Below are 15,062 nucleotides of genomic sequence, written 5' to 3' on the forward strand. Positions count from 1 at the left end.
AAACTTATCTGCATTTTGATTGGAATTTGACAGTGGCCAGTGGTTCATCTCAACGGTACCTCAGGCATTGCTGAGAATAGGCCACATTTGCCCATCATTTTAAATAGATGCTCTCTCTTTTTGTTCCCACAGAAATCTATAACACGATGACCTTCAGTTTAAAATACAAACTAATTAACTACCTGATCTGTTGAAAAATGTTCATATAATGTTGATATCTGACTTGCCTGGAGAATTTCAATTACTAACAGACTTATTTTTATTAGATTTCCCCCCAGTCCCAACATAGTAGGCAAAAACACTGAAGTCTAATTCTGCACACAGCTAAGTGATGCTTCTTTGTAGCAGATATCAATATTTGTTTTGATAAACCTTGGTTCAGAAAACTGTATTGTAGCACTTCTTCAGTCATCTGCTGCATCATCTGCACTGCAGCTTTAACTTTTGAAGATTGAAAGCATTCATCCTGCTCCTGATCTGCCATTTTAAATTTGTGCCAGAACAGAAGCATTGGTTTCATTAACTTGCAAAAGCCAATGACCAAATTTAGTACTTTAATCATTACTTCAATAATTATAGCAACCTCTGAGGTTTTACCTTCACTAGGACAAACAAATACTTTCCAGACTACAGCTGCCTAACGCAATGCTCACTTCTGCCTCATGTTCTGAATAGTCTTACGACAGTCAGCGACATCCGTCACACATAAAACTTACAGCAAAGCTTTAGCAGCACTACGCTTCTAACAGAGATGACCAGCAGCCATATTTCACCCCAATTAGGAGGCAGGGACTATGTCTCATAACTGCATTATAATAAGCTAACTCAAAAGCATACAGTGCAATTCAGCTAGCATTTTTTAAACCCTTGTTTCTTTTTTTTTGTTGTTGTTTGTTTCTTTTTTAATATTTTAAATTACGGGGTTTTGTATGCTCTAGGGGCAAGGGATGTCTGTTTCTAGGTGCCAATTTCCATATCTACACTTACAGCAGCAGAAGAAAATTATCCTGAATCTGTAGAATACAGCAATATTAAAAATAAAAATTAAAATTAATGAATATATTTTATTTGGCACCATGAAACCAGTGATAGTTTTGCAATTGTTTCCAGTGAGTCTCAGAGAGCATAAGTGGTTTAACAATGGAGAGTATTCATAATTCAAAATGAGAGTATTTATCCTTTGATCAATGAATTACATACTTAAAAAAATATAGACAGAAGCTATGTACATGATACCTGAAAAGACTGCAGATAAAAATCACAAAAATCCATTTACACTAGGTGAAGTAAGATTCAAGTATTTTTAAGATGAAAATATTTAGAACTCAGATCATTTTAAGGACAGTGGAGTTAGAATCAAGAGAAATACTTTTCAAATGGACTAATATGATTTTCTGTATATATGTCCAGACTGTATGTTAGGGTGGTTACATAGATACATTATTCATGTACTTGATTCATTAAAAAATTATTTACAAGTATGCTGTATTATTTTAATGTGGATTTTTTTTTTATTATTTTTTTTATTTTTTTTGCATGGAGGCTGGGGTATATTATGAGCCTAATTCAAATGAGAATAAGAAAGGTTTACAGGACACATAAAAAGCATGTAGACGAGATTTAGACTGGCACACAGTGTGTGATAAAAATCAAATATGGAACATAATGGGACATATGGAAACATATCTTTTGTGCAAGGAAGGATGAATCACAAGTTCACAGCTGGAATTTATGTGGATCCTTATTTAGTGAAGCATCTGTAGCCACTGTTTAGCTACATTCCCACATCAACAACAAAATGGTGCCACAGAAGAGAACACATGCATCAAGCTCCAGCTGGTATCTGTGCCCACCACTCCTTTCTTTCCCTGAAGCCACATTTACTCAGTTTTCTTTTTACAGTTTGTGGGTGTATAAACATGCATATGCAAGTTAGTGGATAGAATCAAAACCCCATACCTGACCACTTCTGAATTTTGCATGGGATGGGGATGTGGCATGGAAGGGAGAGGCTCAGTAATTTAAAACAAAAAGCAACAACAATAAACACACAGACACATTTAAAATCAGTCTCATGCCTATGCCTTTCCTTTATGTATTTAACATAATTCTACCCTTCATGTACTTTACATATTAGAAAAGTTTTATTTCATCTCAGCATTATTAAAATGGCCTTGAAAACTGCAAATTGATAAGTTATAGAAAACAATTTATATTGGTCTATTTGGAGAAAACCAAACATTAACTTTGTAATTACAAAACTGCATATGCACTGAATTGGATAAACATTTTCACACCCAACTTTTAGCTTCCTAGTGTTATCAATAAGCAAAATAAGAATTGCATAAAGACAAAATTTCATGTCTAAGCAACTTTCATGCAAAAGATGCATAAATACTAATTAAAGATCTTTAAAATGGGTTTACCTTTGTTTCAGGGATTTGTGATGTTGCTTTACTTTTTTAGGATCATTGGACTCTCTGCAGAGCTAAACCACTTACTTTCTTTGCCTTCTGAAAGATTTTGTTAATGAAGATGTAGAGTAATGAAAAATACATTTTTGTGCAAAAATAAAATTGCATTTCAAAGTAAAAAAAAAAAATCCCAGGACTGATTTATCTGAGATGTGTTGTTATTGCAGTAGTGTTGGAGGATTATTTACTTTATTTATTTATTTATTTATGCTTCTTTTGTTTTGTTTTTTGAATAGCTAACATACAACACTGTTTCTCTTAAATATTTAATTAGAATTCTTAAGAACTTAGATTTTAGAAGTTAAAGTTCTACAAATATTTCATTATTTGATACTAAAGCGCAATGCTTTAGTGCTCTAAGCCCTTCCTAAAATCTTGCTTCCATAATTATTTTTTCACTCAATATGTATTTTTGGTCTGCTCTATCACAGAACAAGCAAAACATGAATTACCTCTCCTTAAGAAAGACTGTAAGAAAATCCCTCAGACCAGTTTTGTGCTTATAGTCTATACTTTTATTCATTTCAGTGAGAATTGGGCTAGGCAATTAAAATTAAAAATTGCTAGTGTTGAAAGTATTGTTTTTCCATATAAATCTTTTGTACCAGTGGAAGAGTTTGAGATAGCTTGGTTTTATACCAACAGGCTGACTACCTCTAACAAGCTTTCACAATGGAAAAAATAGATCAAAATTCTCTTAAAGAAATTGCCAGGTAAGTTTGATTATGTATGAATTTAATTAATCATTTTTACTCTTTTTATTTTCATGTTCTTGATCATGTTCTAAAACCCAGCTTTTACTTATCTCTTTAGACAATCAGACTGAAAAGCCAGTAATGAAACTAGCCTCATTAACAACAAAATCTACCAATATGTATCTACAGTTTGTACTCGGTTTTTCAGGAAACAAAACAAAAAATACCACTTTACAACGTGTGCTATGCCAAAGTTGGAGAAGTGACATTTTTCTTGCAATGAAAATTCACATTTCATGAGAAATGTTCTATATCTATCACATTCTTGTAAATAACTTATCTTTGATTTGTTATTAGACCTCATTCAACCAATTTTATTTTTTAAATATTTAAAGGACTACAACATCTTCAAACTTCTACTTCAAAGGGTAAAAGAAAATACACAATTCCAAGTAAATGAAAATGCTTCAGTTGTCTTTCTTATTTATCCCTGCAGAGAAAAACCAACATCTCAGTAGATTTCGGAGCAATATTTCAGGAGGTCTTGCAAAATAGTGCAATAATATTCTATTTTGATTATTTTGCCTTTCATGTTTGAAATGATTTATTTTATACTCCGAGGAGAAAGGAAAGAGTTTCTTCCCAAAGTGGGAAGAAACTGGAATTTATACATGGCACAAGACAAACACAGTCATCTGTATACATTTGTTAAGATAAGGCAATGTTTGCTATTTAGCTATGACTATTCTACCCAACAATTTTTTAAAAGCAGAATAATGATGAAAAATGTACTATGCACAGACTATGGGGATGAGATCTTATGTCTGACAGACAGATGCTATATCTTTTTTTCTTACACATGAACAAAAACATGTATAACATGAGAGTTTAGGGGTTTTGTTTCTAGTAGAAACAAAGTGATTGGTAGCCTCCAAATTAAAATTTATTTTCCTTAAAAAAATCGAATCATTTTTTTCTTATTCCTCCTCTCTCCCCTCTCTGAACTGAACTTTAGGATTGTATTAACAATGGACTGGTGGATAGGAGGATCTATTAAGATGAGTAACTCACTGCACAAGGTACTTTTCTTGCAGTATGCTCCATCTGCATGAAGCCAATGTTTTGGTGTGCTGTCTGCTGCTGTAACCAGTTCTCTCCCAGATATCAATGAAGCTATGTATACACTTTTTTTAATACAAATTATGGCTTTGGAGAGGTCATGCCTCAACACCATTGAATTAATAAGCAGCCAATCTGTGGTATAAAGAACATATTTATAATCATCAATCAACTCTCAGATTATTACATTGTTTGAACATTATAAAAATAATTGAATATCAGACATTTCTTTATGGCATTCTGTATAAAGACACAGCAAAGCTTAATAAATCTTTTTTTTCGGGGGGAAACCTGTATAGACAGCAATTTTCATCATATCTTTAAGGACACCAGCAGTTAAAGACTGAGCTGTTTCATAAAACTGTTTGTATACTGATGTTCGAGTTACACTTGAGGGATATTGTAATTTAGAAAATGGAATTTTGTTTAAGGCTCTGAATGCTAAAAATAATAATAACTATTGTTTAAAAAAATGAAAAATCTCTGCAAATAAATCACAATGTTTGATATTGAACAAACAAACAAAAAATTGAATCTTTACAATTTGTGGCACAAATGATAAAGTTCTTACACAGCTACTATGTTTTTTCTTGGTTTAGAAACCATAAGCCAGAAGTTTTTGCTTTTCATACCTGATTTCCACAACCCCTTCTTCCGTGCATTCTAATTTAAAGGAAAAACTAATATTAGATAAAGCAACACATAATTTGACAGCCTACCAGTTAAATTCTGACAGGGTCAATAAAATGAGAGCTTGCAGGAGTCCCAGATGAGGAACACTTTCATGAATGCCTCCATTGTGTAAACTCTCCGTATATCCTGCCTGCAAATGACAGTCATATGCCACCAGCTGCAGGAGGCATTCCAGCAATGTCAACTGCTGTGGGGCATTAAGGCAGGGTAGATGAGTTGGTACTTCTTTATATTTTTCCCTGGCTAGAGAGGCGGCCGTCAAACTTAACTCATTTAAGTGTTATTTTTCTAGAGAATATGATATTTATTTAGAAATGTAAGAAATTATATAATTAAAGTCTTGCTAATTGACCTCCTCATTTTAATAGTAGTTTTATTATAAAAAGCCATCTGGAAGTAATTATTTTTTTTTGCTTGCATACTCTTCATTAGTTTTTACCTCCCTCCTCCCCAAGACATCTATTTCAGACATTCTTATCAAATTGATGTCTTTGAAAAAGTAAACTGTCCAGGGAACAAACAGCCACTAAAAGTTATGATAGGAAACGTGAAAACCCCAGTATCCACTACTCAGAAATGCAGTCAGTACCACTTTTTAGAAGACTTTTTTCCTACAAAATCCATTTTACAGATTGCCAATAAAATTAAAGTTTTAAAGAATTATTACAAGTAAAAAAGTACTTGGCCACTCTTAATTAAGAACTACATCTAGACACAATGATACGGGTTTGGAGGTTTAAGTGTTTTACAACAACTCACTGATGTCCAAGCTGGTTATTTTTTGTCTACTAAGTCTGTGAAGGAAAAAATAAAATAAAATAAAATATTAAAAAAAAAAAGGTTTAATCAATTTAGGAATTTAATTTCCCCATTTTTTTGTGTGTGATTTTTTTATTTCGTCAGATAAACACAAACTCATATTTGAGATAGAGGAATGAAAATATACTGAGAACTGGTTTTTAAATTTCGGCAGTGCCTTTTTAAAGAAATTGTACAACACAGAGATCAAATTGAGATGCTTTTCAGCACCTTCCATGTGATAAGCCAGGGCATCACACATTCTTATCATGCTCTTGCATACAGGCACACTGAAATACAAAGCACCAAACTCTTTGCATGTCAGCACCTACATTCAGCCACCCTTGGAAGGGATGCTTGTCTTCTCCGCCCCTCATCTCTTCTTATAGTCCCTTATCGTTAAGATTGCTTTAATTATTCAATTGGTACCAAGAAGAGTTTTTCTTTTAAAACAGGTTCAGATATATATACAGAGCAAGAAAAACAGTGGGGAAAGAAAAATGAGGAAAGGCATAAATAAATAAAGGGTATCAATAATGATCTATCATAAAATGACATTTTGCTGCTGTACTTCCGCAGGAGCCGTAACATCTCACAAGACATCCCTCTGAAAGCAGCAATAAAACTGCAGTACAGTACACAAGGTCTTGTACTCTGTGCAGGCAAAGAACAATGAATATGCTAAAAGGAAATCAATCTGCATAGAAAGATCTGACAATAACATCTTTAAGCTTGTTTGATTTTTGATATTTTTTTTAATGAGAAAACAAAGCAGATTTAAACTTGGCTTTCCAAAGTGTTCTATGTAAATGAGAATAATTCTTTTCAAAATGCTGCTTTATTGATTAAAATATTAAAATAATAGTATTATCCTATGGTGTTGCCACTTTCCCTATTGAGATGTTACCAATTCCAGATAGCAAGGACTCTTGTAAATATTTCTCCTCCAATTTAATTTCATGGTGATTCCAACTTTCATTTTGAAATTTCTGGCTCAAAAGAAAAATTAAAATCTTCAGAAGTAAACTACAAACAACCACAATTTTGCCTGGCTTCCAGGGTTACCCATGAAAAATTAAGCTTCCAGTAACTTGTACATGAAACCATACACAGGCCCATAATGCCTAAAAGCTGAGACTTGACCAGAGACTTTAACACAGAATCTGGTTTAATTTCCAGATTGTGATACAACAGGAATCCAGGTCCACATTTCTTTAAGAATGCACAATGCCAAACTTTATTTTGTTTTAATAATGTTCATCTGCTTAGAGTCTAAATAATAGAAAAGATTAAAATACACAAGAGCAGCGTTCCTTACAACTGCAATATCTTGTCTTGCAAAATACCTGTACATTTAGCTTTGTAAAAGTTACATGCATACACAAGGCTTACAGAATTGAGCTCCTAGTTACAGCTCACTCTGAAGGCTAATGCGCTGCTATCTGTAATTCTGTATCTAAACTATATGCTGTCCTTGATGCATGACAGGACCTCCAATGACATGAATGGAAAATATATGCTTGGATCACTGTGAGGATATGATCCTTTATATTCTATTTTCCTCTCACTGGCACACTCCAAATGTTTAATTGTTCATCTGAAAAGAACTACATTGTATGACATTTTCATTCAAACTGTTCAAAGTCAGAAGTATTCCATTTTATAGTTACAGATTTTTTGGAAATACAGCATGGAGTGCATGGAGCAAATATATATGCAGAGAGCCAGGAAGTCTATTTCCTTCCCTGGAAGTCTGGTTAAACCAAGTTTAAAAAGAACAACCACAAATGAACAAAAAATGTTCATCAGTTGCATCTCCCTGTTCCCTGAGTTGTTCAAAAATTATTGAGAAAAAGAAGAGTGATTCTCTCTCTTCTCAACATGTACCACATCACTCAAATTCTTCTATAAGGGAGATATTCCGAAATTCATGGATAGACTGCAGCACTGATTTCTACTGAGATAATTGTGGTGTTGTCCATTTCCTAATAATCATTACCTCAAATATCACTGCAAGTTTACCTGCCAGTGACAGTACATTTCAGCTTTAATGATGACCCCAGTACAAATTTTCTCACTTTCCATAAAGCTTTCTACAGCATCACTTATCATTCAGTTTCTAAGAAAAGCTTGCTGACTTCTGTGTTGTGCACAGGAAGGAATAGCAGGCTCATAATCGTGCCATTTTCTCTTCTGAACTCCAGTGCTCTGTAAGTGGCAGATGACACTCTCATCTTTCCTTTGCACAAGTGCACAGATACGCATCATCAGTAGAGGATGGGGATGCAGTGGCTTCCCAAGAGAGTCAGAATGGCATCAATGGTACATTGTTGGCAAGTTCACACTGATCAAAGCAATTCCGAGATGCTCCCCAACCCTCCCCCCGAAAGAGATGGCCTCTCTAAGACAAAATGTTGTGTGACACTGGCACTGTTTTCTTTGTCAGTGAAGGAAAATCATTGAGAAAACAGTTGTCAAATGTTTCAGTAAGGGAAAGGAGGCAGTAGGGCATTACTATAATGAGTAGAGTGAGCGGTAACAAAGCAACAGATGCTTGTCCAGTCTGACATAGTCTCTTATTTTGGACATTTGTTAGACAGACTGATGCGTAGCTAAAGAATGCATTTTGCATCATTTAAAAACTGTGCATAGGCAAATGGACATTCATGTAATAAAACTGCTTTTTAAGATTACACCTTTCTACAGACTGCCTGGGCAAAAAATGAAACCCTTAAATATAGTTAATCTAGACGCTGAAATTTTGTGATTATATTCTATGAATTATAGTAAAGAGCTGCATTAGTGATTCTCTTTCTGAACTAAAAGATTATTCCTTTCCAACAATGGAATTCTCCATTTCTCCCTCGCCTCTGTTTCAGCCTTCTATTTCTTGAGGCAGTATCTTAATCACCTCCTGGGTATACTAGGAGCCCCAAGTTTGGAAATTCTTCTAAACTGCAAAGAACTATTAGTCTAAAAGGCAAATCTTTTTACACAAGCACAAGCACTATTGTTTCAGAAGAATAACTGAGTAAAGAAAGCTATACACAGCATATGTTTTGAGCATTTCTAGTAAAAAGTAAAAGCTCTTTAAAGCTTTTGTTTCTGATTGTACTTTATGTACAGCAGTTCTGTATCAGTGAACAGAGTGTTCCTTTGCAATCAGCGCAGTGTCACAACGACCTGGCAAATGTGAATGCTTTCACTATCACTACAGTCCTTGCAATCTTGCCTCAGCTGTGACCCATTCACTTTTGCCCCAACTTCACTAAGATGCCTTACTCAGCATCTAATTAGTTAGGGAAGATTTGCCTTGGCTCTTAACCCTGACATAAGAGCAGGAGACTCTGCTGCTGTTATATACCAAATCTGTTCTGTCACTACATTAATCAAATCCCCATAAAACTATACATGAATAAGTAACTACTAAAATACAAAGTTAAAAAAAAAAAAAAAAAAGTAGAAAAACTACACTTTTAAAAATGCTAAGTGCTGGTGCTTATTGCACAATATATTTGAGCATGTGCTTCAATATAAGTTTTAATGCTTCATGAAGATTTTAGTTTTGTGCATGCATGTCTGAAAGTTACGCAAAGATCTGACAGTGTTCTTAGCACATCATCAACTAAAATATACAATGGAACAAATACGTTCAAACACCATGTGCAAGACTAATGTATAGAGACAGAAATGGGAAATATTTTCTGTGTCTTAGTACTCCAGCAAGTACTGAACACAGTACGAGAAGAAATTGAGAGGTCTTTTTTCTTTTAACCATGTATCATACATATAGCCATGTATCTATCACTGCAAGTTCCTGTGTCTAGTGCTATATACCACACAAAGCATCCTCTGCTTTTGTCATGTACAATATTTTCTAAGGCATTTATTCTGAGGTGCATCAGAAACAGTACAAAAAATTCTTGATGCAATACTATTAATTTGCTAATGGGAAATGAACCATTACACTACTAAACATTGCTTTGCCAAATACCCATCAAACTTAAAGCAGCTACCTGAAATAAGACCACGTAACCTGATAAAGCTTCTGAATTTGTACTAGCACATGTACTTATTCATGTGGTTATGAATAAAAACAACGAAAAAAAAAACTGGGATCAGCTTATCTTTAAAATGATGTGATGAAATATATATATTAAATAAGCAGATTATGTTAGTTGATGACTACCGACAATTGTGATTGTTAACTACCATAAACGACAAAATGCATTTTACCAATGTTAAACTTCCTCCCAAAATGTTCACAATAAATCAATGTATGGAATTACAGCCTGCTGTGTGTTATGTTTGATCTCTTTTTGCATGTCCACCTATGTTAAAATAATGGTTATATGCTACAGTAAAGCAGTTAATTACTTAATATATGGTAAAATTGCATACAACCTTTATAACCATCAACCCAGGAACATTTAAAAAGCTTTCACCTTCAATCCGTTAGACATTATACTATGCTCCTATTTTTAAATAGTGGTTCAATAACAGTTTATGTGCCTATGTCTACATCAATGTTAGGAACTATCAGATTGTAGAATACAAGCATAGCTCAAAACAGGCAGTGCACATTGTATACAATTTAATATTTCCAGCAACATTAATGTATACTCCACATATTGTAAGTATTATTTAGATTTCACTGGAATAAGCATGCATTTATGCAAAGAAGAAAAGTTGAATTTGCTGTACCATATCTCTCATGAACAGATGCGTCTATATTAATATCCATCATTGATTTAATTTTTAGTTTTCTTGGTTTCCCCCTCACCTATCTAGAAGTGATTTCTCTGGTGATAACTAACACATCATGCTAATGAGAGAATCTAATGTACAATAGAGAAATGTCACTACTAATAATATTTGCATGAAGTTAAATAAAGCAACTGTAAGAGAATGTCAGACAGTTGTTCTTTAATAAGATACAGTTACAAAATGAAATTATGTTGTTAATTTTGTTACATCATTGAGTGAATCCTAAATTACTATATAATGATGCACAGATCCATTTATAATTCTGATATACTGCATTTTCACTCTCACATTGAAAAAAAAAAAAAAAAAGCTTCTGGAAAGGCTATTACCTTTTTATCTGAAATGGATTAAACATACTTCTTTCTTAACAAAAATGTACATGGCTCTGGCATTTTGTGTCACTGTGGGTTACAGCCATTTCTCCTATGGTCGCATTTCTGAAATGACTTTAAAAGTATTTTAGAACATTACAGCCCTTAAGGTAACTGGAAGAAGAAAAATGACATTTCTTGTTCTGACAAACACACAAAACATTTATGAAAGCAGAAAATCATAAAAGCCTGCTTTTTCTTTTTCTTTTTTTTTTTTTTTTTTTTTTTTTTAATCAATCCAGTCCAGGCCTTCTTTTCTGCTGTTAACAACTCCTTGCCAGAACCAGTATGGGCAGTGGGTGCCCTGGACTTCACCAGATGAGCATGGAAAAGAAGCCAAGGGTTTCTGCTCATTCTCGACCTGTCACTGATCAAAGTGACCCAAAGAAGCACTTCTTTTTAAAAGTTAAGATTTATGCCCTCTGAGGTTATCAGACATTCTTCTGTATACAGAATGTGATGACCCCTTCCAAGCAAACCACACACTTCTATATTGAAAAAAGGTGCACAGGCAAAACAGTGCAGTCAAGTGGCCATGTCATAAACTTCTGACAAGTAATTTAGGAGACTATTCCTCTTCTCCTATCACTCCAGCAAAATCTAAATTTGCTCTGGAATGTGGAGATGCCGTTTTCTTGCACTCCCATTCTCTTAAGAAAAGAATCCAAAAATAAATGCTATCATACTTGCTATTAATATCCCAGTCCTTTACAACAAATCCTAATTTTTCTCAGACACACACACTTCCTCGTCATGATGAAGTAGGTTTCTTTTATTTTGAAAAAAAGTTATTCATTCCTATAGTGTGCACATAGCTGTGCAGCATGAGTTGAGAGGTAAGAGGAGGGAGCGATCGCATGGTTTTGTTTTGTTCTAAATCATTCTTCTTGCCATGCTCCAATCTTTGTACTAAAAACCTGCCTGAGATTAAATTACAACTCCAAGGAAAATTGATGGGGCTCTGGGTTTGTTTGCTTCTAAAAAAACATGTAAAAAGCCAGCATTATACTTAGAACTTTAAAAAAAGAAATGTCTCTAGCATTACTATGTATAGCTGGAAAAGTTTCATTAAACAGTTCTTTCAAACCGTGCCAAACTTTGCTTGCAAGTTATGTACATTTAATAACATCATGTTATTTGCAATCATGAAAACAATTTTTCTTAAAACATAGGAAAAATTAAAAAAATACTTACATTTCCAGAAGATGGATTGAAAATAATTAACTAGCAAATAGATGAAAATAGGTAATAGAAATCGATACTCAAAATTTCAGTGAGTTAGAAAGAAACGTTGGCACTTCGACACAAATTTGCAGCTGCACTTGCACATAGTCTGTGCTTGTTGCCTGCGCAAGCTAGTAGATTATAACAGCCTTAACAAATCAGAAATATAAGACAAAATATTATCCTTAAAGAGGAGAGAAATGCGTACAGCAAAATAACTTACCCTCCTCTTAAGAGCATGATGAAAGCATATTTGAACTGAATATGCTTAGCACATGATAAACAAACAAACAAAATATGACAAGGAGATTAACACAGTACGCGAACACATTAAGTACAGACTTTTAAGAAATAAATCTGTTCGGCATTACCACCTTTGCAGTGCTACTGTGTATTCCAGTGGACGGATATACACTGATGCAGCACCTACCACACGTTTAGTCATTTAGTACATTACTTCTTCCCTTTCATACAGAATACAGCATGACCACGCATGTTCAGTATTGTACAAAATCCAGTTAAATCTGAAGAATTAGCACATTTAAAATATTATTTCAAAGAAGAGAACAAAAACCAAACAGCCTAGCTTTCGTGCATAAATGTTTGGCTTGGTCTAAGAGCTAGTTGTCTGACATCCCCCCCCCCCCTTACATATAGTGATGCTCTTTATTTAGTTTTGTTTCCTTTCTTTGTCAGTGTTGAACATTTTCTAGTATTCCAGGGACCACAGAGGCTAAATCTGTTTTAAAAGGTCTAATACTAAACAGGCAATCTAATACTATCTATGTGGTTCAATCGTCATTTATCAATTGATCGTTATCTGGATCTAGTTTTGTTAACTCTTTTGTGGCTGAAATTGAAAGAATCTTTTCCCCAACCCCAAAACTTTAATCTCACTTCTTACTAAAAGAATACAGCAGGTAATTTGAATAACTGTTTTCCACGCTATTGCTCAATATCAGTATAACCAAATACGTTATGTATCACAGGCATGTATACAGCTGATAAGCCTTGTGATCAGTGCAGTATCAGTTCACACTTCCTAGTGCCGAGCAGTGTTTTTGAAATGTGCATCTCTACCAGGAAATGAACTTTTTTACTTTCAAGAATGGGAAATTGAACAGAGTTGCTTATTTGCCTTATGTTGATTACATTCTATACCAGCGTACTGTATCAGCAGTAATCAGGGTCCCTCTACAGGATATATCAAAATATTTCCTATTCAAATGCCTTTATCCTGTCCTGAGCTATACTGCTTAAACTGTCTTCCACAGACAACCGCTATTGGTTATTAACTATCTGCTTCTTCTTTGGAGCCTTTTTTGGCTTTAAAGGGTTTTGGTCTTTTTTTTTTTTTTTTTTAATTTGTATTGTTTTATTTTTTTGTTTTTAAATTAAATAACTGTTTTATGGCCAGCATTCAGGCATGCTTTGTTACTGTAAACTATAAAAGCCTAATTACTTTCTCTCCTTTCTTACAGTAGAACGCCTCTCAGGTAAATGAGTTCATTCATCTTATGTCCAACATTAAATAAAAGTCTAATATAAATATACAAATCATTTACTAACTCCTCTTTTGGCTAAAACAATATTTCATTTATTATCAGTCAGTGTCAGACCATAATTGGAAACTAGTTTTCAGAAAAGCAAAACGTCCCCTGGTAGGGAGTCACCCTGTTAAAAACCTTCAGGTTGAACTTCCCTCCCTTGCTTGAGCCCCGTCCAAGCTGAAAGTTTCTCCCTTTTTTTTTTTTTTTTTTTTTTTTTTTTTCTCCTGCTTCACCCAGAAGAGCCAGGCAATTGTGCAAGATTAGCTATAACACACAGGGCGCGTATCACCAAGTGCATGGTACAGAGACACTGGCTCCTGTGATTAATTATCAGTTATTACTGGCCTTGCAGTAACATTTTAGCTTTCCCGTCAGAACCAGCATACCAAGCTGCCTTAAACGCGGCCCCTGGTGAAGGAACAGCTCTGGGGAGGACGCCAAGGCACAGCTCCGCAGAAAGGGGGAGAGAGGGAGAGGGAGCGGGCGGGAGCGGGAGAGGGACCCGGCGACTGGAACTGTCTCCTCCAGCGACCCTCCGCGCCGTGCTGGCAGCGGCTCCAGCAGAACTGCTCTCCACTCCTGAGCCCTGAATAAAAAACTGTGCTCTGCCACATGAAGTCAATTACGCTGCTCTGAGGGGCCCCTAAATTTAGTATCAGTTTGATTTGGGGGCTTATGTACTCAGGAAGAAAGAAAGGAGTTTTGCTGGGATAGCAGATACTTTTATTTATGGGACTGGGGGGAGAGCGAGGGGGAAAAAGGACTAAAACAAAACAAAAGCAAACAAAGAAAGAAAAACAGTCTTACTATGAGCAAAGCCCTATTTGGAAACTTTAAAACAAATGCTTTCCTTTTACTTAAAGCTTTAATATTTTTCCCTCTTTTAAAAAGGAGCCCTTAGGGAAGCAGTGAAGTAACCATGCACATTCCAATGACATAGTTATGACAGTTCAGAGGCTAACTATGTAGTGATGAATGAAACAAAAATGAAACGTGGAAAGAAAAACAAAACCCCCCCCCGCGGGGCGGCAAGAGCACAAAAACACCATGTTTTAAAATAAACGAAAGTAACGTACCTGTTGGGACATTCTGAACAGGAGGTTAGTGTCAGTGTTCTGCCATGTCCCCATGAAACCAGAGTCGGTCGCTGCCGTTCTTGTTCCGAACTGCATGGAGTTGTCAGTGCAGGAGTCTCTTAAAGTCAAGTCTCTTGCCCTCTTTCGCTCTCTGTGTCTCTGTGTGTGTCTGTCTCTCACATCCACTTCTGCCTCTTCTGACTGAAAAGTGAAGGTGGATTTTTTGAGCCTCTTGGCAGCCAGTAGCAGGAGTGTAGTGTAGTTAAGAAGCTAGCTGCACTGTGCGTTTCATTTG

General features: G+C 35.0%; 1 protein-coding gene across 12 annotated transcripts in view; it reads right to left on the reverse strand.

Moving 5' to 3' along the window:
• Positions 1-15,062, reverse strand: part of BNC2 (basonuclin 2) — a 382,877-nt gene that overhangs the window by 264,911 nt on the left and 102,904 nt on the right. For 10 of the 12 annotated variants that reach the window (XM_035310133.1, XM_035310125.1, XM_035310128.1 and 7 more), the window contains one exon: positions 14,768-14,968. The exons of 1 other annotated variant lie outside the window; for it this stretch is intronic. In XM_035310133.1, coding sequence (XP_035166024.1) covers positions 14,768-14,968 — 201 coding nt within the window. Of the gene's footprint in view, positions 1-2,426; positions 2,575-14,767; positions 14,969-15,062 lie in introns of those variants that run through there. One more of the 12 variants, XM_035310134.1, reaches the window with a different exon arrangement.

This window comes from Oxyura jamaicensis, chromosome Z, assembly GCF_011077185.1.
Source record: "Oxyura jamaicensis isolate SHBP4307 breed ruddy duck chromosome Z, BPBGC_Ojam_1.0, whole genome shotgun sequence".
NCBI lineage: Eukaryota > Metazoa > Chordata > Aves > Anseriformes > Anatidae > Oxyura > Oxyura jamaicensis.